Genomic DNA, 26,305 nt, shown 5'->3' with positions numbered 1-26,305 from the left:
CTGATTAACCAATCATCAACGTTTTGATTACTTTGTGTACGACTTTGAAAGCTATTTTGTCTCGGTGAGTAAATGTGTGATATTCAGCCAATTAACCATTTGATCTTTAATTGATCTAGTAAAACAGGAAAATCTTTCAATGATACAATCTCCTTCAACAGTAGTTTTTATGTGTTTCATGTGATTCATTATTGAACTTTCGTGGAAAGGGGGGGGGGGGGGTCCAAAATAAATAAAAGCCCAACCTCAGTGTCTGACTGTACCACGTAGCGTCAGGGTATATACATGACATTACTATGTACAATATATTCTAACCGATCAAAGACAGGCCTTACTGTCTGCTAGATCACCATGATCACAAGCGAGTGTGACACCAACCAACCCCCAACCCCCCCACCTCTTCCACCGGTTTGTAAAACCGACATCTTACATACTCTAAATAAACATTGGATAGGCCTAAATTCTTTTTTATTTCCTATAGCTGGATTACGTTTATTTGTTAACAGCTTCGTGATTTTTTCTCCAGATTTGAGTTGACACTAGCAGAATGGCATCTGCAGACACAGTTCTTGCAATGAAAGGGATGGCTGCTGATCCTTTGAAGAGAAAACTTCTCTTGAAGGTAAAGTCCTCCTATACTCTGACCAAAGAAAAGATGTTAGTTCTAGTTGTGTTGTCAATTTTATAAGGAACACACTGTTATTCAAATGAAATGTAGTAATTGCTCAACCAAAGACATACATAAATGAATCGGAAAACATAATTTCTAAAATTCAGCAAAGTTTTAGAATTAATACAGTATGGTATCATTTGTAAATCAATCAACCTGGCCAGCTGTCATCAATGTTTGTTTTGAAGCAGACTAATATAAACATCACTAAAATAGCTAACGATGTAAGCTATTACCTATACATCGGTACATCAGAAAATATTTTCAAATCCTGGATATATTTTTTTTAGGAGAATATGATATATTTAAAAATTAAAAAAGAACCTCTGATTGGAATAAATCATATTTGGATGCTGCTGGGCTATCTGTTTGATTTCTCCATTTATAGAAACAGGTGCATGTACATATTGTCATAATACATGTACTAATTACCACATATATTTAAGGAGCTACAAAAAATACTAATAAGGGAAAGGCTTAGCTGTTTAATTTCTTATTAACTCTGATACAGTTTACCTCCACATTTTGCATTATTTTAAATTATAAGTCAGCTTCAGATTTATCATAATATTACAACTATCATGATTATTGAGCACACCAGTTTGGGTGTTCTATGAATCTGAAATATTTTTTTTCTGAGAAAGAGTCAATTTCAATGTAGCAATACTAATTTCATCAATATATCAAAAAAGCTTATCATATACCAGTACATACATGGCCCATAGAGATAGGGCTAAAATAAAATGTGCCTGCATGCTGCCCGATTACATTCACTTTTAAGAATAAACTATTGTTTAGGTACAATATTATGTGTTTATAACAGATCAGAACTCCATGACTTTTGTTTTGTAGGATGCAACATGTATGGGTGGACTTATTATGGTGCTTTCCAATCCAGATTCAAAAATTGTCGCTTCAGCACTAGAGGTATAAAAATTAGCCTTTAACAAAAATCTCCTTGAAAAAGAATAGCAGTATGACTTACTAGGGTTGAGAGAAAGTTTAACATATGCATAATATCATAGATGTGCCAATGAAACTAATTTATGATATATCAGTTTTCATAATTTTAACATCAGAAACAAAATAATATTGAAAGGTAAATTTTCTGTAATTTTCAGACATTAATTTTGATGGCAGATACAAATGACCATAAGAAACTTCTGCGAGATTTTATAGGAATGACCACACAACTGGAGACCATCATCAATAGGTAAAATTACTGAAACATTAAATTTTATGTCTTCAACACAAAGAGAAATTAGAAAACTTTAACAAAAACACTCATTATACTTCGAATTTTACTTTTTTTATGTTCAACAATTAAGAATACTACAGTTATTCATATAAAAAAATGTTCCCTAATATCCCAAAAAATGAATGTTTTTAAGACATTTTTCCTGAATTTGGTTGCAATTTTTCAGGGATAGTCCCACATCAGCATTAAAAAAAGTCTTGATTAACATTTCCTTGCAATGTATATCTGTATAATACTGTTGCACCCCTAACAGGAATATGCTTTCTTACAAGGGGATGCTTTGCAGTGCCCTTGTTCACCAGTGTATCCAAATATTATAAATCTTATCATGAATTTGTAAATGATATTGGCAGTAAGAAGAGTGACACAAGGGTCCATAATCTAGCTGAGAAGTTGTATGTGATGATAACAGAAACCTGTGAATTACAGACTCCACTGAAAGATACCGGTAACTCCAGACCAACCTCCAGGTGCAATACCTAACCAATATTTGAATTTTTTTCTTTCCACAAACTAGATGTATTTAGACTATGTGTGTTTGTGTATGGCTTAGACAGATACATTAAAACTCAAGTAAAAAGAACTCACTTGTATTAAAGAAAATCTCGGTTATAAGGAAGTTTTTATTAATACATGTATGAATCCCCCTGGAGACTGCACCGTGTTTCTTATATGAAAATAAAAAATCTCAAGTCATCTTTTAAAAAAAATGTTTGTCTGCACTCTCCCAACTGACTAAACATGCTAAAAACAGCCAAACAAAACTTTTTTTTTAACCTCAAGGAAACTTTTTTTCATTCCAAATTTTTCTCATCCCATTAATTACTATCTTAACTTCATATTCATAAGTGTTTTTGAATAAAAGAAAATTTCCCCCCACCTACCTACCTATTTTCTTTATCCTGAGTTGGGAGAGGGCAAGCAAACAGCCAAACAAAACTTTTTTTTTAACCTCAAGGAAACTTTTTTTCATTCCAAATTTTTCTCATCCCATTAATTACTATCTTAACTTCATATTCATAAGTGTTTTTGAATAAAAGAAAATTTCCCCCCACCTACCTACCTATTTTCTTTATCCTGAGTTGGGAGAGGGCAAGCAAACTTTTTTTTAAAGAGACGGCTTTACAAGGATGCAAAGTTTGAAGTCCCACTGGCCAGTGACCTCCTTATAGCTGAGGTTTACTGTATTCATCATTAGTGATGTTTTGTGCATACAAATATTAAAATTTAAAAAATATGTGTGTTGTATTAATTTGTACAAGACATAAAAATTTACATTACATGTATATTACAACAGAAATTCTCCTTTAATGTAAGCATTTCATTTGATGAACTGTTACTTTTACAGAAAAAGTAGCTCGAGCAAGAACAAAAGCTTGCAAGGCAGCAAGACGAGACATATTACACTGCAAATCAGAGGTCTCCTAGATAAGGTATGTACCGGATGTACATTCTAAACATTCAATCTTGCATTAGAAGTTCTGTATATTTTTTTTTCTATGGGAGAATACTGTATATGTACATTTTTCAAAGGGGCCATTATTCTGTGAAATCACAATTTATGGTCAATTTGTGAATAGAAAATTATGTGGATTTCTTGGATTGCCATTATGTCTTTAATGTACTTAAAGTTTGCCATGACCAATTTCTACAGAAAATTTGTGACCAAGCACATAGCATAAATTAATCCCGTGCAGAAAAAAAGTATGTCAACAGTGTTATTAAATTATTTCTTGAACTCGGTAAATTGATTTCTTTTTTTAGACTGACAGGGATGTTTTAATGAGACTCATCTTACAAGTTAAGGGTGTAGTTAGTGTGACATTTGACATGAACAAGAAGCGATGTTTTCTGCGAGCCAAACCAGATGTTAAACCCGAGGTATATTTGAGTCACTAAGACTAAATGAATAAGAAACTATCCAAATTAATTTGTGTTTCCACTGATATTATTTCTCAATTTTCATAATACAAGTACATGTAGTAATACAATTTTGAAAAGTAATGCAAGGCAATATCGTTCATAAACATTTTACTACAAAACTCTTTCAGCCAATTGTACAAGCTGTTGCAAAATCCATGACGATGACAGCCCAACAGGTTGTGAAAGATGAATATGGAGCTGAGGTTGGTTGCTTTCTGAAATCTTTAATGATGTGAAATGAGTGACAATTTTATTAAAACACACAAAAAATGTTTACTTTCTGTGCAAATTATTTTGTTTATAAATACACCTCCTAAATAAAACATGTACATTTATATTTCATTCATTTTTTTCACAGGCATCATTGTATCATTCACAGCATACCTTTTTTTTAATAAAAAAAAAAAAGATCTGTATTGGTTTTCACTTTAGGTTTTGGTATCCTTTGGTGCCAACCCCCAGGATCTGGACAAAGAGAACACCTCCCTCCCAGATTACCTCCCAGAGGACCCCGACAGCCCCAAGGCTGATAGTCATTCTCTGGCCAGGAACAAAAAGGACGAGAAAAAATCCAGCTGGCTCAGCTCAGCAGCTAACTTCCTAACAAACTCTTTCTACTGGTAGTCTCTTAGCAGTTTGTTTGCTGCCAATTAGTATTTCATATTACTTTATTTTACTGAGTTTTACTTGTGGAAGTCTGGTGTTATGAACTGAATTCTGTGAGCTGTATAAATGACTATGCATATGAGCAATGAATGAATTGACAGATGTGGTTTTACAGTTTATTGTTTGCAATAAAAAAAATGATATTCATTTACTTTTCTGTTTCTTAAAGTCAGGAAAATGTTGCATGTATATTTATTAAATTGAATCTTCAAAAGTGTGTCATATATAAATACACGTATACTTATACACTGTACATTATGGATCATCATATCATAAAATGCATTTTATTACATCCATTCAATGTCAAATGTTAAAAAATAAAATTCCAAGTTAAAATGTATAAAATTACAAATTTATTAATTCCTGTCATAGGAACTTTGTATGACAGATTTTGCAGCTTAAGAATGTAAGTGATGGGTAGGTGTATCTTTTAAGCTTGGCATTTTTCAGTGGATGTATTGAAATGGAGTATTCAGCTCAACTAGCAGGAGGCATTTCTGCTAAAGCATCAGTTCCAAACAAGCTCTCAAAATGTTTCACATACATCTCACAATGTTCCCCTACAACAATAAAGAAGGATTTTAATCTTCATAATTTATACTTGCATGTACTCTGTACAAAAGGGGAGTAATTTGCAATCAGTTTTGCTATATTTGGGCTTTCAAAATTCATGAAACATTGGATCATTTATAGGCTTCTGGCTAAGAGGTCATTATACTGAAGACAAGTTATATGTGCACAAATTGGTATGGAATTCAAAACAAGAAATAAGCACAATTATATTCTTGTTAATTCAAACTCCTATTACAGTAACTTCCTTACAAAGTAAAATTGTACCGCAAATGTTTACTTACCTGACTGAAATTTTGGGTTCCCTCGAATTTTCATATTTCTTTGTTCAAAAAATTTAAACACGGTATAAAATAACATGGGGTCATCTGTATTCATTGCAGCCTCTAAAAACTTTCTTGATGACACAGAATCCACAATGTTCACACTTCTAATAAATCTACAAATAAGAGTGTAAGTTATAAAATCAATTCTTATCACCTTTCTTTTGGCTGCAAGATATGTTTACATGTAGAGGGGTATCAAATCTTTATACTGTATTAAAAAAAAATTCTTCAACTGTCTAATATGCATGAAGATATCCATGAAGATACAGTGTAAATTTTCAAATTTATCTTTATCATTGTCCTTCAGACCAAGGAAAGACGCATTACGGCCTTTAATTTTTTAAGAGAAAAAGAAAAACAAAATGTAGCTCAGTAAAAAATAACTTGCATATTGACAATTAAGTTACTGTTAAGATTTTTGGTCTCTTGTTAATTATCGGCCTTAGATATCTGAACATCCAAAATAATTTTCAAGCTTTGCATTTTATGAACAGTGTCCAAACGAATACATCATGTTTGATTCTTAATACCGGTTGTGACTGGTCGACAGGGCATACTCACTCCTCCATGACACATGATCCTACCTCTGATGTTTTGATGCTCGCACGACACACAATTTGTATTGTTGTTATGAATTTCTGAGCTTGAATACTGTTTGTTATCTTCATATTTCATCTATTTATTTATATTTATTTTATTTCCTTTATAAAAAAAAAATTGTTTAAAATTTACCTCAAAGCTGGTAAAAGTTGTTGTTTTGACAAGAGGACCTCAATTATTTCTTCATTTGCAGTGGACAACCTCTGTCAAAATGTACAAAGAAGTATATAAAATCAAAGTGAGTTTAAACACACCTAAGAAATACCTCGATACAACAAGTGTACTGTGAAATCATTTTAATCCATGGGGGTCAATTTTTGTGGGCAATCAACATTTTACTGGTTTGTTGGAACATAATTTCATGGGAAACCCATTTACACAGAAGATTCAACAGACTGATATGTTGACAACTTAATGATTTGTGGGGATGTACATTCACTAGTAAGGATGACCCACGACATCCACAAACATTGGTCTCCCACAAATAATAATGATTTCAAAGTATTATGTTATCAACAAAGTTAAACATGTATTGTACAACAAAAACAGTTTGGTTCAGATCCATGTATTTTTGAATTTCCACTCTCACTCCCGACAAGAAAAATACCCTACTTTGCTTTTATGTACATTTACCTTTAGCATGTCCAGTGCCAGTTGATGAGCAGGAGGGTATACACTCTCCAGTGACAACATGAGACAGGCCTACAATGGAAATACATGTATAAAACACACAGGTGTCTACAAAATTGATCAAAATATTTCAAATTCAAAATTGTTTGATGGTCTTTAAAATTTGTGTCCACCATGAATTTACAATGTATATCTTTTTCTCTCAGCATTCTGGTGACTTTTTCTTTCAAATGTTACAAATGTTTAGACATTGTTCAATAAATATATTATAGAAATGTAGGCACTATAGCATTCGGACACTGTAAAACTTTGCCAAGTCTATCACTGCAAAAATTTTTTATCAAATAGAAAATGATAATTTTCAGTTGAAATTCTCACCAATGGTTTAGAGTCTTGTAGTACATGGTACTGCAGGAACTGATGAAGCTGGTAGAAGCAGTTATTGTGAACCAGAATGTTGATGATCAGTTCATATAGGTAATGCTGAAAACAGACATTAAATAGGTTAAATGTTACTAATCTATAGCTAATACAGAAGAAATTAAGCATGACCAGAATTTGTATTAATACCTGTACAGTAATATTGTTCTCACTCAATGATCGGATGTATTCAATAAGAACAGCTACCATAAATTTATACTTCATGTTCTAAAAACAAAACAAAACAACATTATTACAACAAACTAATAATAAACATCATTACAGTACATGTTGCATTCATTTGCTGTTAAATACCATTTGATCTCTGATCTTTAATTATAACTAACTATGATTTTAACTATGACAGGGATTGGTGTTTGGCGTGAAGTTGTAATTTTCTAAATAATTAAATTTTTATATTCAATTATACCAGTAATTATGAGCAAAGAAGAATGAGCAAAGTTAACAAAACTCCTAATCAACAATTTGGGGAATAAAATGGGAAAAAGCATGGCATCATAATTTTTTTTACCTTATTGTCCTCAAACACGGAGAAGACATGAGTGTACATATCTGACTGGTCAATCACCACCTTCATTGCTGGGTCTAGTCTGGCTGGCTGTTCACCTGCCTGTATCACAAAAAATATCATAGGTCTGGCTTAAAATACTTCTGTATTGTGACAGGTTGGTGACAATCAATAACTTTCTTCTGAGAAACTTTTCAAGTTCGAACAAAAAAGATCAAAAGTTAATTCTGCTTAAAAAATGACATTCACAAAGATAGTCATAAAATCAATTCAGAATGTTGATTACTAAAATCCCAAATAACTTTCACTGATAAATTAATATGCACATGTAAATATATTTTTTTTTCAATGTATGCTCTCAATTGCAATATCACTTTACTAGAACAACATCAGACATTTGAATTTTTTTTATGACAAACCAATTCCTTACCAGTACATGAATCTCTGTTTCAAGATAACCCTGGTACACCTTATTCAGCATGTCCAGCACCTTGGATATGGTGGACAGGGAGGCCTGACTCTCTGGGGTCAGCATGCTGCGACAGACATTTAGTATGACCCGCTTACTATCAGTCCGGGCCAGCAGGAACTTAACCAGGCGATACTAAGAAAATTTATCAACATACATTTCAACCCAATTCCAAAAATTGATAGACTACCTACAGTATGATAGATTTTAACAAGATACTATGTCATATTTCCATGTACCTTATCTGGAATCATTGTTACAATAGGCTCCAACTTCAGTTCCACATACCATAAACAGCCTGAAATCATTTTTTTTTTGAAAGACTGAAAATTCACTTATTTTTGAAAAAATCAGTTTGATTCAGTATGATATACATGTAAAAGAATCATGCAAACATTAATGGTACAAATACACAAAATACAAGAAACAGATCCTTAAAATGAAGGTACGAAAGCAGGTGATCTTATTTACATAGACAAATCATTTTAAACCATGCATAAATCTTTCAAAGCTGAAACTATAAATGTAATTGAACTTACCCAACTTGGCATCAATAATAATATTGGGCTGAAAAACAACCCAGTTTGCTGAATCTGTTTCTAGGTCAAGGAGAATAAATTAATTTATTTGAACCTTAATTTGGACCTGTGGTCAGACAAATAGACAGATGGCATGAAGATGAAGAGACTACTAGTGAGAATTTAAAAGTCTCCTAATTAAATTCATTCAAAGGATACAAAGCTCACAGTTATACTCCATTTTACTTTGACCTCCTTGAATGCCAAGTGCTGAAATGAACAAAAGAGATTTCAATAATGTTGCTAGTCAATTTTAGAATTTTTAACATTTTTCACTGATATGACTTGCCTTAAAGAAATAAAAAAAATTATACTGTGAGATTCAAGAGACAATAAAGCAATTCTGCATTATAAGCTAAAACATTGCTTCCTCCTCTAGCATAAATTAGGTCTTCTACTTGTTTCCTCAATTTTGAGATTTGGGAATACATGTACTCAAAATCAAGAGTACTTCAGAATCTTTTCTGAATCAAGTATGTGTTTAAGTACACAATCAAAGATCTAATCAAGTTAGATTACCTTTTATTACAGCACAATGATCTTTTTACTATAAATAGTTATTAGCAATATGGCACATAATGAAGTCTCACTGTACGATACTTACAGGGTAGAAGAAGTCTGAATGGTCTGATGGGGAGAGGAGACACCACAGGAAGATGATACCTTACAAATCCATCAGATTCACCATCCAAATTGATGTCAAATATCACAGATGTCTGCAATAAACAAGCTTCAATTTGAGGTGTGGATATTCAACACTGAATGCAGACATCAAACAAATACAGAGGATAGAACATTTTAACTGATATCTGTTCATATCCTAAATCATTCATAAAATTTCAATCATTTAAAGCTTTAATTGGGAAAAAAAATCTTTTATGATAAAAATTTATATTGTTAATTCAATCTTAATTAAAGAAACATTTTCTTCACCCTAGAGGCTTGATGATGTAAAACAATTAAATTGTTGACAACATTAATGGCAAATCTCCCACTAAGGTCCAGTCTCATAACATCGGTCTTACGAGCAGCGCCCTCTCTGTAAAGGACAAAACATACTTGAATGTATAGAGTGAGCATAGGAGATAAGAAAACTTTCACAAATGGTCCTTGAATGACTTTTGAATGAATGGATTTTTGACTTTTTTTTTATTATTATATGTTTCTGGAAAATACTGTCTTCTTAGAAATTCACAGAAATATGACAGGTAAACATAGATTGCCTATGGAGTTGTCTACCTTTGAATTTGATACAAAACAATTTCAGCTCCTACAGAACCAGGTCTAGGTTGGTGTCTGAGAACAATTACATACAGCTGACCATATCTGTTGTAAAAAAAAAAAAGTAATGAAATTAATGAAAGGCATGCTTGTAAATCCCTCCATATTTGTTAAAACAATGTGTATCTGTCCTATGTAGAACTAAGATGGCATGATTTTGCAGAAAAATTTTACACATATTTACGGCTCACATATGATTTCTATAAAGACCCCCTCCCTTAAATTACTACAGGCAATGAGCCTGAAGCTGAGTTGAGGATAACCTGGATTTTAGTGAAATAGTCCCCAAGTTCTAATTTGAAACTTTGTTTCTTGCTTGATGTACATGAATGGTAGGGGGCTGGAACATTGGGAAATTAATATATCTACTGTCCAAAAATAAAAAAAAAAATGTAATAGGTAGTATATAAATTTTAAAATATGGCACTGCTCTCAAGCTTGAAGAGAATGTAGTCATAGTCAAGTGAGAGTAATTTGGGGTCTGTTGCAATGAAAAGCAAAACATACAATTTTAGCCAAGAATATAAGATTTTTAATTTTTTAATCCAATTTATTGAATTTTGCTTTCTGATATCAACACCACTTTAAACTTAAAAATTACCATTCATCATACCAAATTACCACAAATATAAGGATTAGAATTAACCCCAAGCTTTCTTACATAGTTGCCATGCTGACATCTCTTTCCAACAAAGGTTGTTTTGTCGTTCTCTGAGCAGCCGGTAAGTCCACTTCAAACTTGGCCAATTTAGTGATTAAGCTAGGCTATAAAAGCAAAACTGGTCAAAAGTCAAGCAGTATTTACCATCATTGCAAAAATATGTGCTATAAAGAAACTGACAGTTTTTTTTTATATCTATTCGAAAAAAAAAACCCCAAAAAAACAAAGAAGTTAACAAATTGCAATAATGTATGAAAATGTGGAAATTGAAAGATAATTGGAACTTACCCTGAAGAAGAATGGGTTTAGCTGGTTCCCCTGAGAACCAGTGGCTAGAAGTAGGCAACTGCTCTCCACCTAAAGTATTGTATATGAAATTATGATAACACATATTCAAATGCTATAATTGTTATGAAATTTGACGAATGATTACAAACTGAGAAAAGTTAATGATAAAGAACTTTATACCGTAAAAGTGGAAATCTTAGCAAGATGCAAATTTAGCGATTTGTCCTTAAAAATTAGTAGTTAATTTTAGCGAAAAGTAATTTTAGCGATTTTATGGTGCAAAGAAAGACAACACTAACCTTTAATGTGGAATAAATCGTTAGCGATATTCAATTTTAGCGATTTCAACACCCTCGCTAAAATTGCCAAAATTGAATCGTCGCTAAAATTTCTGCTTATACAGTAAAAGAATTCATTTTTCTTCAACTTTATAATAAGGAGGGTGAATGGTCATGAAGTAACCTAACACAATTGGTAACAAATATGAAATATGACTTTTCTAGCCATACACTTTCATTTAGTAAAGGAAAAAAAACACACATGCTATAATATTTAATGCAAGTTCCTATATCTTAAAACAGATCTCTTCTTTTCCAGGAAGTTTAAATAGCCTAAAAATGACTATGACCCACTGGCTCTCTTAATTCATCAGAATAACACATGTAACCAAAATAAATAACATATTACCAGCCACACAAACCAGCAGACACTCATGTTGATGGTTTTCAGACATTTAAGAGTCCTTCGCTCAACTGTTATCTACATTTCAAAACAAATCCAGTTAATTTAATTATCATATGGGCAAAAACCACCAATAAATATTCGGTACTAATTTACTCATTTACAAGTGTACTTCATCAAAAAAAAAAAATTACATAGAATTTTTCAAGTTTTTTTCTTTAAAATTTTATATATTAAACTTAAGAGTATACATATCTATTTCAAGTCACCTGATAGAATTCAATGCCATGATCAGTGATGAAAACAATTTCATTGGAGGAGGTCCACACAAATCCACTGATAATTGTTGATTTCCCCTGAAACAAGACCACAGATTTACAACAGAGTCATTGCCCTAAAAATATTTGGCAACAAAATTTTTTGCACTTTTCACACTATTTATACAACAATTGTTTTGTAAGAAACAAAACAAAGTTCTACCTTACAAGTCTGTGAGTATTCCAGTTGATCTGTTGTCATGTCATCGCGAAAATTTACAAATTCCTAAAATTAATAAAAATAATATGCACAAATTGCATGTTCCTCATGAATGCTCCAATCTTCAGAATTAAATTTTATACAAAAATAAGGAACTCTCAAGTCAACAAGAGAATATCATTAAGTTAACTCAACAATAAAAAAGATGTAATTGTCCCATTTTTTCAAATTTGTTATGAACATTTCTTGACAGCGCTGAAAAACTAACATCATGAATCCTTTTTACATAGACTTCTTTGCTGACAAGTGAATTGTGTGCATTTTTACAAACATACCACTGACTTTGGGGATCTCTGTACTGCCAATATTCTTCTGTCAGGGGAAAATTTTATTGAGGTCACATCCCCCCTACTTTCCATTCTGAACAAAATATTAGATATTTCATTAGAAGTTTTCTTAAACAATCCATATTCAGAAAAAAAATCATGTAGTTTTTCAATTTAGAAATTCATTTAATAAGTTAAGTACATGTAAATGTTTTAAAACAAAACAGTATAATTAAAATCTGCCATAATGGATATATGTAAAATTTAGCTAGTACATGCATTGCCTGTTTTGGACATCACTATTCTTTTTAAATGTTCAGCAATACAACAGAAAACCGATATATTTGTTTTATTAAGAATTATATCATAGTTGTAAAAATCCTCTTCACCTAAATGTAATGCAGTCCTTCTCTCTTGGTCCTTTAACCACCACTCCGACAGCACCACCAGAACGTACTGTAAACACCTATATGGACAACAAATGACAGAGTATACGTAATATTCATGATTGTGTCGTGTGTAAAGCATTTGGAGATATTTAATCCCGCAAAATTTGTACATTTTCCAACTTTTTTCACAAAAGAGCACCCTAAAACTATAACTCTTCCATGGTGGAAAAAGAAAGTATTGACAGACGAATTTATGCAGACAAACATGTCCCGGTGAATCTGGGGCCCATTTTACAAAAGAACTTACGACTAAGACCAAAAACTTCAGTTGATTGTAAAATTTTGCAGAATTAATGATTCTGTTTAAAATTTCTAGCGTAAAAAAATATCTTTCTACATTCCTTTTAAAAAGAATAAAACCATTTTCAATTTAATATAAATTAGAAATTTATAAGCAGATTAAAATTTTGGTCTTAGTCGTAAGTTCTTTTGTAAAACGGGCCCCTGGATTTCTTGCATTGTAAAGTAGGTAGACTATATATATTTCAAGGTAATATATTGAACAAAATTGATCACAAAAAATCAAAATATTACAGAATTCAAACAAGCATAAACATGATAAATAAGACTTCATACCATAGATATCAATTTATTTTTACACATTTAAATTTACTATTATCAGCTTTAAAATTATTGATTGTTCTGAACTGGCCTATATTTAGAACTTGCACAGCTGTGGGATATTTAACGCATCTTGATTTTGAGAATTTGATTTGCTTCCAGCAGGTCCAGTCCAAAGACTATTTCTACCTACTTAGCTACTTATAACTATCTAGGTATTTAAAACCTACTCCAGGTAGCTATTTTTACCTACTTTTTTGCTTTACTTACATTTTGTGGCCAAATGCTGGAATGGCACAATATGGTGAGCACAAAATTTAATAATACAGTCAAGCTGATGATGAATACGACAAAAAAGTTGGCAAAAAATGATTACTTCCTAACTTATCAATTTTGCATAAAAATTTACATCCAGTTTCATTTTCTGGCAGCTAAGGGTAAAAACTAAGTCTAAGATGACTTACAAATCTGTAAAAAAAAAATTAAAACTAATCTTCAAGCATTCTTAGAGAAAATGTTTTTGGATGATTTTTAATGCATTTCTTCTCCAATCTCCACCCTTAAAAAAGTTTTCAAATTATCACCCTGAATTTTTCCATGCAGGTGCACAGGATGATAATCAATAAGTTTGACCTGTTGTTAAGATGTGCCATAATTATTATTTAATTCTATTTTCAAAGACAGGTAAAATTAGGAAGAAGTAGCTACTTCAAGTAGATTTCATTACCTAGGTTGCTATTCATAGCTACGTATGTTGAAATAGTCTTTGGACTGGACCTGTCCAGGAAGTTTTGAGCATTGTTCTACTTGCCATTCATCCCTCATTATGTATTGGAGAGAGAGAGAGAGACTGTTGAAAGGTCCCTGTGGTTAATACATTGTTATTTCGCTTTCAATTCTGTAATGCTTACCTGTTTGTTGGCATCATCATAAAAAACGTTTGTAACTTTGTCTACTGGGTCGAATCTTATAGGATTTTTACAAAGCTCGATATAGAAACTTCCCCCGTCATCTGCCATTTAGAAACAGTTTTCCTTGTCACATTATTAAGAAGGAAATAAATTGTAAACAACAAAGTCTCTGAAATGTATAAAAAGGGGCGAAATGTAAATAAAGTAGGAAATACTTTCTGCACGATAAGTATAAAAACCGGACATCGAATCCCGGAAAATAAAATGTTTAATATAGGGAATTTTCAATATTAATGAATTAGAGAACAGAGGGGTACATGGTTTTGACTGTTTTTCTTATATCATAGATATATTTTACCCTTTATTGTTACGATCACATTTAACAAAGCACATAATATAGTTATGGCACATGTAAATATTATGCATGTCGTAGAGTTACCCGCCCTTGATTAAACCAAGATGTGTTCAAAAATTCTTTGATAATTTTTTTAATCACTGAAAAAAACAACCCCAAAGTACCCAATAAATAGTTAAAAAAAAATAGAACAAACCATCTATTCATGGAACTTTTTAGTACACAATAAGTATGAACACATTTTTTTTTACAATGTAAGCAGGGACTGCTTAGAGTTATCTATCCCTGGCATTTGGTTTTCATAGTGATACCACCTAAAAAGTTATTAGCATGTCAATTATAGCCCAATTACTTGTCCCTCTGAATAAAGAAGAAAAAAATCTATAATCATACAATGTATTTTAAAATTTATATATAATTAACATACGCTGTATAAGTTATGAGGCTAATTGATGCATGAAAAATATTTTTGAAAAAAAAATATTTGTCTTGAACATGAATATATCAATCCATTTTTATTTTAACTATAATTTAGTGGAATAAACATACTTTAATTAATTTAAGCAATAATTAATAACCTATTTAATCAAGTAAATAAAAGAGTTATTATAGTAAAATAATTTCTTTTTTATTTGTAAATGCATAAAAAATAATTAAACATTTTTAAAAAATGAAAAATAAAAATTATAGATAAAAGTTGCACCGTATGGGTCGTTTTAGGATTGCACCGGGACTGCAATCTAAGGGACTGCAAATTTAGATCTAATCTTTGGAAAAGTCCCTCGTTAGAGAGACTTTATAATTAATACGATAAAATGAGGAAGACGTATCAGGCTCACAAGTAAATAGTGCATCTCGGAGAGGTGATGAGAGAAGAGACTGTCTCTGGAATAGAAAACTGTTTCCAGCGAAGTTGCACACAGTACCTGAAGAATAAGAAACAACATCGAAATGGCTACCCCCCCCCCCCCCCCAAAAAAAGAAAATGTATATATCGTGTTGTAAAAAGACATCCTTACTCTCAATTTTTTTATTAGAGCCCTACAATCTTGATGAAGCAGACACGATTACATATAGCATTAATTTTTTTTTCAAAGTAGGGAATAGAAAGAAGCTAAAAGAAAAATATTAAAGTGAAAAATAAGAAACCGAAAAATTAAAGTTTTTTTTTAAGGGAAGGGGGGGCAGTTTTACAACTTATATCAACAGGGAGGGGTGGGGTGGGATGGGAGGTTCAAACATATGTTATAAAACAGAGTCATTTACATGTATTTTATATTGTTATATTCAAAATTATGCTCTAAATTTTTCTACAGCAGACATTGTAAATATTTGAACATAAGGAATTTCTTTGAAGTACTAGTATTCAATGTCATGCAGCTAACACTTATCCAATTTTATCTAATATTAACAATACCCGAGTAATTGGTGTCATTTACTTTGAAGGAAGCTAATGAATTGGATACACTTCAATGTTATGTGTAAATCCAAGTATGTTTAATTTTACGACGACACTTAAACAAATTGGTTCAGTTTATATCATTTGAACATTGCCTCTTGTGGTTATAAAACTTCCTGGCTTTCAATTACACTTTGCTTGAATGAAAAAAAAAGTTTCACCTTGTAGTCACATTTTCAAGAAATAGACACCATATTTCTGTTTTATCTGGGATGTTAAATCGCAGGCGGTGGGAGGGGGTTGAGATCTTGCCCCTTCTAATTTATTTGTTACCTACTGTGGCATTTAGAAATGGTCTTCTTCACAGTATATGTCCATCCATCCCTTCCCTGTTCGGAAAAAAGATAATTATACTCGGTTTATTGGTATTGAGAGTAGTTATCTTCGACATACTGTAATCAGTAGCTATCTTACATTAGATATACATGTATGTATATATACTGCTGAAAGGAAAATAAAACACAGGGTAAACTTTTGAAGTGGTTTTATGCTATTTTTTCAAATGTATTTTCACGTATTTTCCAGTACTGTAATCAAATATGTAGACCCATCTTTAGTCAATAAGTAATCAAAATCTCATTTAATTTTGACTGATAATTCATGAGTTATTGAATCTCATATGACAGTACCCCCAAAAGTGAAAATCAAAATCACCTATGCCTCCCTCGTGCATTTTTCACAGCCTTGTTAGCTCTGCTGGTCAGAGACCAGAAGAGCTTATGCGATAGTAAGGTGTCCGTCGTCCGTCCGCCTGTCTCTCTGTCTGTCCGTCCGTCTGTAAACAATTTTTCAAAACGCTACTCCTCCTACAGTTTTGGTCTGATTTCAATATAACTTGGCACATAAGTAGACTACACTAAGATACATAATTCTGCGTATCGGTTTTTGATTTCAATGAACGGTGTTGCCATGGTTACTAAAAATAGAGATTTCTGGGAAATACTTTCAAAATGCTTCTCCTCCTACAGTTTTGGTCTGATTTTAGTATAACTTAGCACACAAGATACATAATTCTCTGTACCAGTTTTGGATTTCGATGAACAGTGTTGCCATGGTTACTTAAAATAGAAATTTTCTTGAAATACTTTCAAAACGCTACTCCTCCTACACTTTTTGTCCGATTTCAGTATAACGTGGCATACAAGTAGACTACACTGAGATGCATAATTGATGTCATTGTTTTTTTATTTTGTTGAATGATGTTGCCATGGTTACTTAAATCGAAATTTCTGTAAAATTGTTTTAAAAGGCTACTCCTTATGGAGGGTAATCGTGTTCAAAAATCCAGACTTGTAAGTTTGTAAATCCAGACTTGTAAGTTTGTAAATCCAAACTTGTAATCGTATCAGTTTCATAGTCTACATATGTTAGTAGGTAATTCCGACATCCTAGCATGTAGTTCCGAGCATACAACTGTGTTGACGTTGAGTTTATACTATGAATGTGTGTAGTTTTGATGTTGTAAACTTTGTTTTCCGGAATTTATATTTCCGCGCTCTGAATAAAACACAAAGACAATTGACAAGTCTACAAATGTAAAGTCTACACGTTTGTCGAATTTTGATAATGAGAACCTATGGAGGGTCATCAGTGCCACAATTATTTTTAATGGTCTAATTTTCTTTTTTATTCTAACTTTTTGTTTTCCAAATTAAATTCTTCATTTTTTATTTCTTATTTTAATTCTTACTTCTTGAAGTTGTGGATCTAGAAAGGGGTCCGCCCCCACCCCCACCCCACCCTCCCCCTGAAATTTGCAGACTTATTAAATGTTTATACTAAATGAACTAAAAGTGACCTTGCCCCCCCCCCCCCCCCCTCGAAAACGCTGATCTGAGTTAAGTTGACGACTACCCCCCCCTTCCCCCAACACACACACGCGCGCGCGCGAAATAGGTTTTTCATGCTTGGGAAAGGATTCTTTTTTTTTTTTTTTTGCTTGTCAAGAAATTTCTGGGTTGGATTTTTTTTGGACTGGAATGGACCCCCCTGGATCCGTGCCTGTTCTTGTTTATATTTTCCAGTTTTATTTTATTTTATTTATTTTATTATGGCAATTTTGTTTCCTTTCGTATTTTGATTCTATCTTAAAATTTCAATTATGTTTCACTTCACCTAACCTAATACTTAATTTTTTTGGTAACAACTATAAGCAAAATCGAAAGTTTGTTTAAGAAAGTAGAACTTCCATAGTTAAACTAAGAAATCAGAATAAAATTTAAACGAAAAGGGGCGCTACGGCCTTTTATGTACAGGTACACAGAGATCTTGGCGAAAAGTCTAGCTATACGAAACGTTCGAAACGTAGAAACATTTCCATGGAACATATTTTTTTTCATTCTAAAAACCATATGATATCATTCTTGCGTGTTTTCTCTCGTTTTCAGGCCCGTAGGAAGCATTTTCATTGGGTTGGGGGTGGGGGTGGAGCAGTGGGCACAAAAAAAATTCTTGATACCCCCCCCCCCCAAAATGAAACATTCCTGTTGAGGGGACACAATGATGAATTAGCCTTATTTCTTTTCTTATGTATTTGCCGACAAAATTATTGAAGGGGGCACAATCAGAAATTGCTTTTTTTATTGGTATAGTATTAGTACATACTGGCACCCTCACCCCACTTGCTACCTACGGACCTGGTTCGGGGCCATAAAACTTAGATGAGCTCAATTTGGATCCCAGTCTCTCTTTTCTACATACATGTACTATATATTAATTCCTTTTGGTAAATGCGAGACTGTGATCAAAAATGAGCCCGTCTAAGTTTTATGGCCCTGGTGCAAGATGTTTCAAATATGATAAATATGACCGCCATTTTTGATTGCCCGCTTATGGTACATGTACACAAATATCAGGTATCTTTATATTGATATTGTCATCACATTATTTTTTTAAAGTAGGACAGAGAAAAATTTATTTCACTCACAAATCTCAGGTCCGAAGTAGGAGGGATCGAAAGGTTGGGTTCCCAACTTTTTTGTGTGGAGAATAATCTTTTGCAGCTGTTTTAACATGAAAATTCATTTATAGGCTGTATGCCCAACTACCCCCACCCCACCCACCCCCCTTATTTTGCAGTATCATTAAACTCTGGCAAATTCTTGCGTTGAGAAAAAAGTTACTGAAAAATTAAAGATATCCTAAACATCGCCTCCCACGAAGGAGGAGTTTGGGCAGTTTTTTTTTTCATCGTCAATTTTTTTGGAGTCCCCCCCCCCTCCCCGATAAACATTGATACGGTTCTTCATCTACTGAGTGGTTGTTGTTTTTTTTTAATACAATATCATTGCAGTTACATTGGTTCTTAATAAACTGGGGCACTGATCACAGTAGCCTAGTGGTTGGGCGCTAGCTTCGTAGGCCATTGGAGGGTAAGAGTTCGCTTGTCCTAAGTTCCTAGTGCCGGCCGGCAAAATGTAAGACGTTTAACATACGTGTTGGTAATGACTATTCCTTGAAAATCAAATTGAATAATTTTTCGGTTGAGACCTTAAAAACCGAAGCCCCTCTAGATCCGCGCAAGTCGTGAATAAGCGGGTAATGATTCATGTCACATCGTCAAATAAAATAAAATTAAGAAGATAAAATAAAATTGGAACATATAAACAAAAAGTTAAAATTAAATAACAAATTCAAATGAAAATATTAATATAAAATTGGAAGTTAGAATAAAAAAAAGAAATAAAATCTAAATAATTTATTTCAGTTGGAAAAAGAAGAAGTTAAAATTAAAAAAAAGGGGGGGGAAATGTGGCACTGATGCCCCTCCATAGTTTCTCAATTAAAATTCGACAATCATGTAGACTTCACATTTGTAGACTTGTCAATTGTCTTTGTGTTTTATTCAGAGCGCGGAAATATAAATTCCGGAAAACAAAGTTTACAACATCAAAACTACACACATTCATAGTATAAACTGAAAGTCAACACAGCTGTATGTTCGGAACTACATGCTAGGATGTCGGAATTACCTACTTACATATGTAGACTATGAAACTGATAAGATAACAAGTTTGGATTTACAAACTTACAAGTTTGGATTTACAAACTTACAAGTCTGGATTTTTGAACACGATTACCCTCCATAACTCCTCCTACAGTTTTAGTCTGATTGCAATAAATCTTGCCACAAAAAGAGACTAAACCAAGGATCATTATTCTATTTATTGCTGTTGCAAAGTTCCAAGTCCAAGTGCTACTTTTATCTTCCTATATAAGTACAACCAGTAGAGCTACAGTCTCGTCAAAGACTTCTGGTTTTTCCTCTGCATGGAGTTCACCATGCAGTGCATTTATCTTTTTTATACGAATGTTATTCGACTATTCCGATAATTATAAGGTGCCGAGTCGCTTCGGCTTTCCGACTATAAGCCCTACCGTCGAGTTAGTCCAACAGATGATCAATTGGAGAAAAAGATGAACTTTACGAAGGTCAGTGGAGTTGGTTAATGTGAATGTTTGACAGAATGTCTTGACAATCTCTGGCTGCATTGGGACGGTGGTAAACATGCTGAAAATTAGACATACGACGCACCTGCGCACGACGTAAATTTGACAAGCTCACAAACCAAAATTGCGGAATCGGTTCCTTTCAGTTATGGGTGAATGAAATGATTATCATTGTCTACTTTATTAATAGAGGTTTCAGTACTGTGGTAATGAGATGTCAATTACACGGGAGGCAGAATGAATATCACAATCTTGATGTGACGTTGTTACGCGCCCACGTCATCGTCAGGGTTGGTTGGAAACTCTTCAAGTTCCACTCTAACGATGAAAAAAACGTTCTATGGTGGAAAAATTCCCCACAAACTTCACAGCAACCTGTTTTTGCCCCTTTCTTAACTTATGCTACGCAATAGGCACACCCTATGAAACTTCCGTCAGCCGGGTAGCGCGATTGCAAGAAATTCAAATTGTCTGTAAATATCGAAAAACGATGTGTATATATACCTCAGGTGCATCAAATGGTTTTACACAATGTCTTGAAAAACCTGTCATCTACGGAAGCGTATTAGTGCCATTTTGACACTTTTTATTTTTTAATTTCTACACTTTAATGTGTAAAATTTACACTTTAATCTGTAAATTTTACACATTAATCTGTAAAATTTACACTTTAATATGTAAAATTTACACTTTAATCTGTAAATTTTACACATTAATCTGTAAAATTTACACTTTAAAGTCTAAAATTTACACTTTAATGTGTAAATTTTACACTTTAATCTGTAAATTTTACACTTTAATCTGTAAATTTCACACATTAAAGTGTAAATTTTACACATTAATCTGTAAATTTTATACTTTAATGTGTAAAATTTACACTTTAATCTGTAAATTTTACACTTTAATGTGTAAAATTTACACTTTAATCTGTAAATTTCACACTTTAATCTGTAAATTTTACACATTAATCTGTAAATTTTATACTTTAATGTGTAAAATTTACACTTTAATCTGTAAATTTTACACTTTAATGTGTAAAATTTACACTTTAATCTGTAAATTTTACACTTTAATCTGTAAATTTTACACATTAATCTGTAAATTTTATACTTTAATGTGTAAAATTTACACTTTAATCTGTAAATTTTACACTTTAACTGTAAATTTTACACATTAATCTGTAAATTTTATACTTTAATGTGTAAAATTTACACTTTAATCTGTAAATTTTACACTTTAACTGTAAATTTTACACATTAATCTGTAAATTTTATACTTTAATGTGTAAAATTTACACTTTAATCTGTAAATTTTACACATTAAAGTGTAAAATTTACACTTTAATCTGAAAAACTTATATTTAATCTGTTATAATCGAACGGTCGTTTCATAGTGTTATACCTATAACATTTGAAAATGTCATCCTAGATGTTCACAAGTGTTTGCTGAAAATTTTATGCATATATTATATATATATATATATATATATATATATATATATATATATATATATATATATATATATATATATATATATATATATATATATGATAAGTAAGAATGGGCGATTTGCGCATTGGCCTCGTAATTTTTCCCAGCAAAATATCGGGAATCTGCTTTCAATCCAGTATATTTCTTTAGTACTATAGTAAAGAGCGACGAAACAGTTAAAAATATATATCTCAAATATTTTTGTCTTCTCTTTTGCAGTTCGGATTGCTATTGTAAATTTATGGGTCTATGATCATGATGTAAATATAACAGTTAAAATTACGGTGATTTTAGAACGTAACAATAAAGAAACATCATTGAATTAAAGGATATTAATTTCTATGCTGTTCCAAAATTAATACAAAATCATATACTTTAATTATTTACATTAATATACTTTAATAATTAATATATTAATTGGTTATTTAAAAATTTTCAATTCAGTAAGTCATTCAATTGGTGCCCATAATAAATGTTGAATGTAATTCAATTAATGCTACATGTATCAATAATTGAACTGCCAAGGGCATCAAATGAATTTGCGTATAATGATGTCAGTATCATATTCTTTGAGATATGTGTGTTTGCTTTGATCTTCACTTTCATTGAATTCATTATTCTTTCAAATATTCTATGAAAGCCTCACTTATATCAGTGATACTAGATTGCTTATTATTTGTATTATATCAATACAGGTATGAGATCTGATAAGTAATTATTTGCCACGTTTATTGTTAAATAAGAAATCAAAATTAAATTTTATCATGCAGTATTCATAGTCTGTTGGCTTTATAGCGTGTTACTTCAGATGTATGAGGTTGCCAAATTGATTATGTGAATTAAACAGATAAAAGTGTAAATTATACAGATTAAAGTGTAAAATTTACACATTAATGTGTATAATTTACAGATTAAAGTGTAAATTTTACATATTAAAGTGTAAAATTTACACTTTAAAGTGTAAATTTTACAGATTAATGTGTAAAATTTACAGATTAAAGTATATTGTATAGAGAGAGAAGGAAAAAATACATTTAAATAATCCAGATGGGTACCCTAGATTCATATAATTGGCCATTGCGGTGCGTTGAGCTAACATATCATTTTACTGTGCAACACCGGATATGGTAATTTTTTATACACAATTAACAAAGTTGTTTGAATTCTAATTGTTGATCAGATACAAGATACAATGAAATCAGAAGGAAACCTCGGGATTGTTTTGTTTTTGAGCATTTTAGGTGTAGCTTTTACCGAGAAACAATGCAACTTGATTCTACAACCAGGTAAGTTTAAAATGAAAGTTATATATCATTACTAAGTATTTCCTAATAGCCAAGCTCAACTATATAGAATTGATATAGTGTACTTTATAATATTTCTTTTTATTGCAATTTTGAAAAAAAAAAAACAAATTAAAATACGAATATACAAATGTATTTATTAAGGAAAATAAAGGGGTGGGATGTGAAAAAGTGTGTTTTACAATGAATTGAAATACTTTTGTATCAATGAGTTTGATGAAAACCTCTTCCAATGAAAATAAACCTTAGTTACAGATATTATATAGTCTTAGTTCTAGCTCAGAATACAGACATAGAAAATTATATATTCTGTAAATGCGTTTGTTTGATTTCTTATGCTGGCATTTTTTGGTCTCATAATAGTATATATCATATTATTATCCAATGAATAATGTAATAGATAGCTATAGGACGAGCCTAAAATGAAACTCATATATACTAAGGTAAATTTATGATCATTTATAGAAAGTGAATCAGAACAAATGTATACTAGTACATTAATATCTTTATAAAAGCAGCTAATGGACAATGGTTAGAATTACTTTTCAAAGTCTTGTGGTCGCTTGTAGATAACTAAATTATACATTTGCATATGTTATATGGGGTGCTTTTGAATTATTTTAAATAAAGAAACGTAAAAACAATAATAGTTATAACCGTTCCAAAATTCCAAGATCAGATATGTCATACTTAGATATTTCGGGTAGAAAGTCGAATACGATCATTGAATATTCATGTAGAACAGTTTTGCATGGTCACGGCTGAAACGAAGGTCTTTTTTTTATATCACAGTGAAAAATCTACCACAGTGAACAACAAACGAACTTCAAACAATAAAGTAGATGGTTTAAAAAAATAGCAGTGTGGACATTGCGTGTTTTTCTAGTTGCAAGCAATGCGCTGAGTTTGTTTAAAATTTGTGTAGAAGATAAGATCTTTACAAAAAATTCTATGCCAGTGTCTGTTCACATTGATTTACAAAATGGTGAATGAATATACATAGAAATACTATGCGCCAAGTAGGGTTGTCGTGCAATTGTTAAGAAGTGTTCAGTAAATGTACGAATTAAAGCCGTTGGCGGATTCATTAACGTTTAAAGTTTGTATTGGTTACATTTCAGGTGCCTGCACCAAGAATAAAATTATAGGAGTTACCTGTCTTGCTTCGTAGTATGACATGAACAATTGCTGTCTTCCCCCGTTGAAGGCACACATTTCCCTTAAACTTTATTAAGATTGATTTCACTTTTTTGAGATACTGTTTATTACATTACGGATAGGCGCACTCAGTTGAAAACAATCTCCACCCAACTTTGGGGCGAATACATCCATTAACCTATTTGGCTGATGTTTAGCGAAACTGATGCCTCTTGTATGATAACGTTTAATTAAGGGGGGGGGGGGACGGTAAAAATTTTACTTGGAGAAAAACATCAGTATATATTTAATACTTATTATGATATGTAAAACAAGATGTACCGGTATTAGTGAAACACTGGTGTCTCGGCATCCCAAGATTAACGTTTTTCAAAAGCAGGTCAAACTTAAAGGTCATAAGGTCAAAATGGTGATATCCAAAGAAATGTCATGTCACAATGAATACACAGGTGAAATATGAGAGCCCTAACACCCGACTGTTCAAAAGTTATGGCCAATGTTAAAGTTGGTTAAAGTTTTTCGAAAGTGAGTCTAACTCCAAGGTCAAGGTCATGGAGTTGAAATTGTTGGTACCCAAGATAAAGGTCTTGTTACAAGGATTACACATGTAAAATATAAAACACCGACTATTCAACGGTTAAAATTTTCGCGGACAAACAGACAGACGAACAAACCATAAAGCTATATACCCCCGGGATCTCCAATTAATTTGGGGGCATAAGACAATTTCAGAAATTGTTCTTTCACAGATAAGCACCATAACTCTTTCAAATACACATATATCCTCAATTGATAAAAAAAAATAATCAACATTTTTGTAAATATTATTAGATCGTACACAGAAGGTATTAAATGGTTCCTGTCTGGTCTTCAACTGGGATAACATGACGTGTGTTTGGGACTTGGAGACGGTTTACATGTATGCTAACACTGCAGAGCTGAAGTCTCCGTACACCACAGAACTAGATTTCACTCATCTGGACTACGATGTATCACTACACTGGAGTGTGTAAGTTGCAGTAACAGGCCCGTAACAATGTTTTTCAAAGTAGGGAGGGTGACATTCTCCTAAATTGGCCAAACTCTATGATGGAGGTGGGTGGGTTGGTGGTGGGGGATTGGACCTTTCTCTAACTTTCTTAAAATGCTAGTGTTCGACCGTAGAGTAACAAAAAAAGTGGAAGGGCAAGCAGCAGCCCCTGCCCCCACCCCACCCCCTCCCTGCGTACTACATACCTGTATAACAATGCATTTGGTTATCAATCTGCTTTGCAAAATAATCAATCAAAACTAGACAGTCATAAGGAAATATATGTTAAACTAGAATTTTACATAAAGTTTTAATACACAATAGCCTAATAACTATTGTGCATTACTCTTATGTTCAAATTTTGACCACAGCATATTCAGAGAGCAACTTTATGTCTGTGGCATTATTTCATGCATATTTTAAAGAAAAAGAATTATAAGCCTTACGTAGATGTAATGTAGGATGCAAATAATTTTACTCATAAAAGCATATTTATATTGATACCTTGTGCGATTTTTTTCTGTCTGGGATTCTTCAAGCCGAGTCTTTTTCTTGCAAGGCTGATGCACTTGTCTCCTTGCAAAAACTTACAAATCGGAAGGAAATGTCTGACTTGCGTGTTTAAGAAAGATGACGACAATGATAGTTACAAGGGCGGGATGTACAAATTCGTTCTCAATGTCACCAACAGCAGACGACCGGAAACCAGCGTCTCCTCACCGTTCCTCTTCGATACAGATGAACTGGGTACCGTTTTTTTCCATTTTATTCATATTTTCTTTCAT

The 26,305-nt window shown here is 32.3% G+C and overlaps 2 protein-coding genes across 3 annotated transcripts; one reads left to right on the top strand and one right to left on the bottom strand.

Moving 5' to 3' along the window:
- Positions 1-31: 31 nt before the first annotated feature.
- LOC133190507 (armadillo repeat-containing protein 1-like) lies at positions 32-4,664 on the top strand. 2 transcript variants are annotated; one of them, XM_061326167.1, is made up of 9 exons: positions 32-76; positions 544-622; positions 1,523-1,597; positions 1,792-1,883; positions 2,282-2,398; positions 3,277-3,361; positions 3,693-3,809; positions 3,980-4,054; positions 4,284-4,664. In XM_061326167.1, exons 2-9 carry the CDS (start codon positions 548-550, stop codon positions 4,473-4,475), a joined length of 828 nt encoding a protein of 275 aa, XP_061182151.1. In that variant the 5' UTR covers positions 32-76; positions 544-547; the 3' UTR covers positions 4,476-4,664. The 2 variants fall into 2 exon arrangements, with proteins under 2 accessions (XP_061182151.1, XP_061182152.1); XM_061326168.1 differs by lacking the exon at positions 32-76 and having other exon boundaries at positions 517-622.
- LOC133190502 (regulator of MON1-CCZ1 complex-like) lies at positions 4,623-14,438 on the bottom strand. Its single transcript, XM_061326162.1, has 22 exons — positions 14,275-14,438; positions 12,743-12,819; positions 12,363-12,447; positions 12,031-12,093; positions 11,820-11,906; positions 11,557-11,628; positions 10,870-10,938; positions 10,582-10,685; positions 9,879-9,965; positions 9,573-9,678; positions 9,244-9,355; positions 8,799-8,849; positions 8,601-8,654; positions 8,301-8,359; positions 8,023-8,196; positions 7,596-7,694; positions 7,214-7,291; positions 7,022-7,126; positions 6,647-6,715; positions 6,146-6,216; positions 5,372-5,526; positions 4,623-5,077 (listed from the first exon to the last, which is right to left on the bottom strand). The coding sequence occupies exons 1-22, from the start codon at positions 14,380-14,382 to the stop codon at positions 4,995-4,997; spliced, it is 1,968 nt and encodes a 655-aa protein (XP_061182146.1). The 5' UTR covers positions 14,383-14,438; the 3' UTR covers positions 4,623-4,994.
- Positions 14,439-26,305: the final 11,867 nt, after the last annotated feature.

The sequence above is a fragment of the Saccostrea echinata genome, unplaced genomic scaffold (assembly GCF_033153115.1).
Source record: "Saccostrea echinata isolate AGI-Se365-2 ecotype Australia unplaced genomic scaffold, CSIRO_AGI_Sech_v1 ptg000022l, whole genome shotgun sequence".
NCBI classification, from domain to species: Eukaryota; Metazoa; Mollusca; class Bivalvia; order Ostreida; family Ostreidae; genus Saccostrea; species Saccostrea echinata.
This window is presented reverse-complemented; position numbering and strand designations above follow the sequence as displayed.

Excerpts from the sequence above, each read along its gene's own strand:
- LOC133190507 (XM_061326167.1), top strand. The coding sequence starts at position 548 with ATGGCATCTGCAGACACAGTTCTTGCAATGAAAGGGATGGCTGCTGAT. Across the intron at positions 3,810-3,979 it reads AACCAGATGTTAAACCCGAG|CCAATTGTACAAGCTGTTGC; the intron begins GTATATTTGAGT and ends AAACTCTTTCAG. Across the intron at positions 4,055-4,283 it reads AAGATGAATATGGAGCTGAG|GTTTTGGTATCCTTTGGTGC; the intron begins GTTGGTTGCTTT and ends TTTTCACTTTAG.
- LOC133190502 (XM_061326162.1), bottom strand. The coding sequence starts at position 14,382 with ATGGCAGATGACGGGGGAAGTTTCTATATCGAGCTTTGTAAAAATCCT. Across the intron at positions 12,820-14,274 it reads ATGATGATGCCAACAAACAG|GTGTTTACAGTACGTTCTGG; the intron begins GTAAGCATTACA and ends TTGTCCATATAG. Across the intron at positions 8,655-8,798 it reads GGAGTATAACTGTGAGCTTT|ATTCAGCAAACTGGGTTGTT; the intron begins GTATCCTTTGAA and ends ACCTAGAAACAG.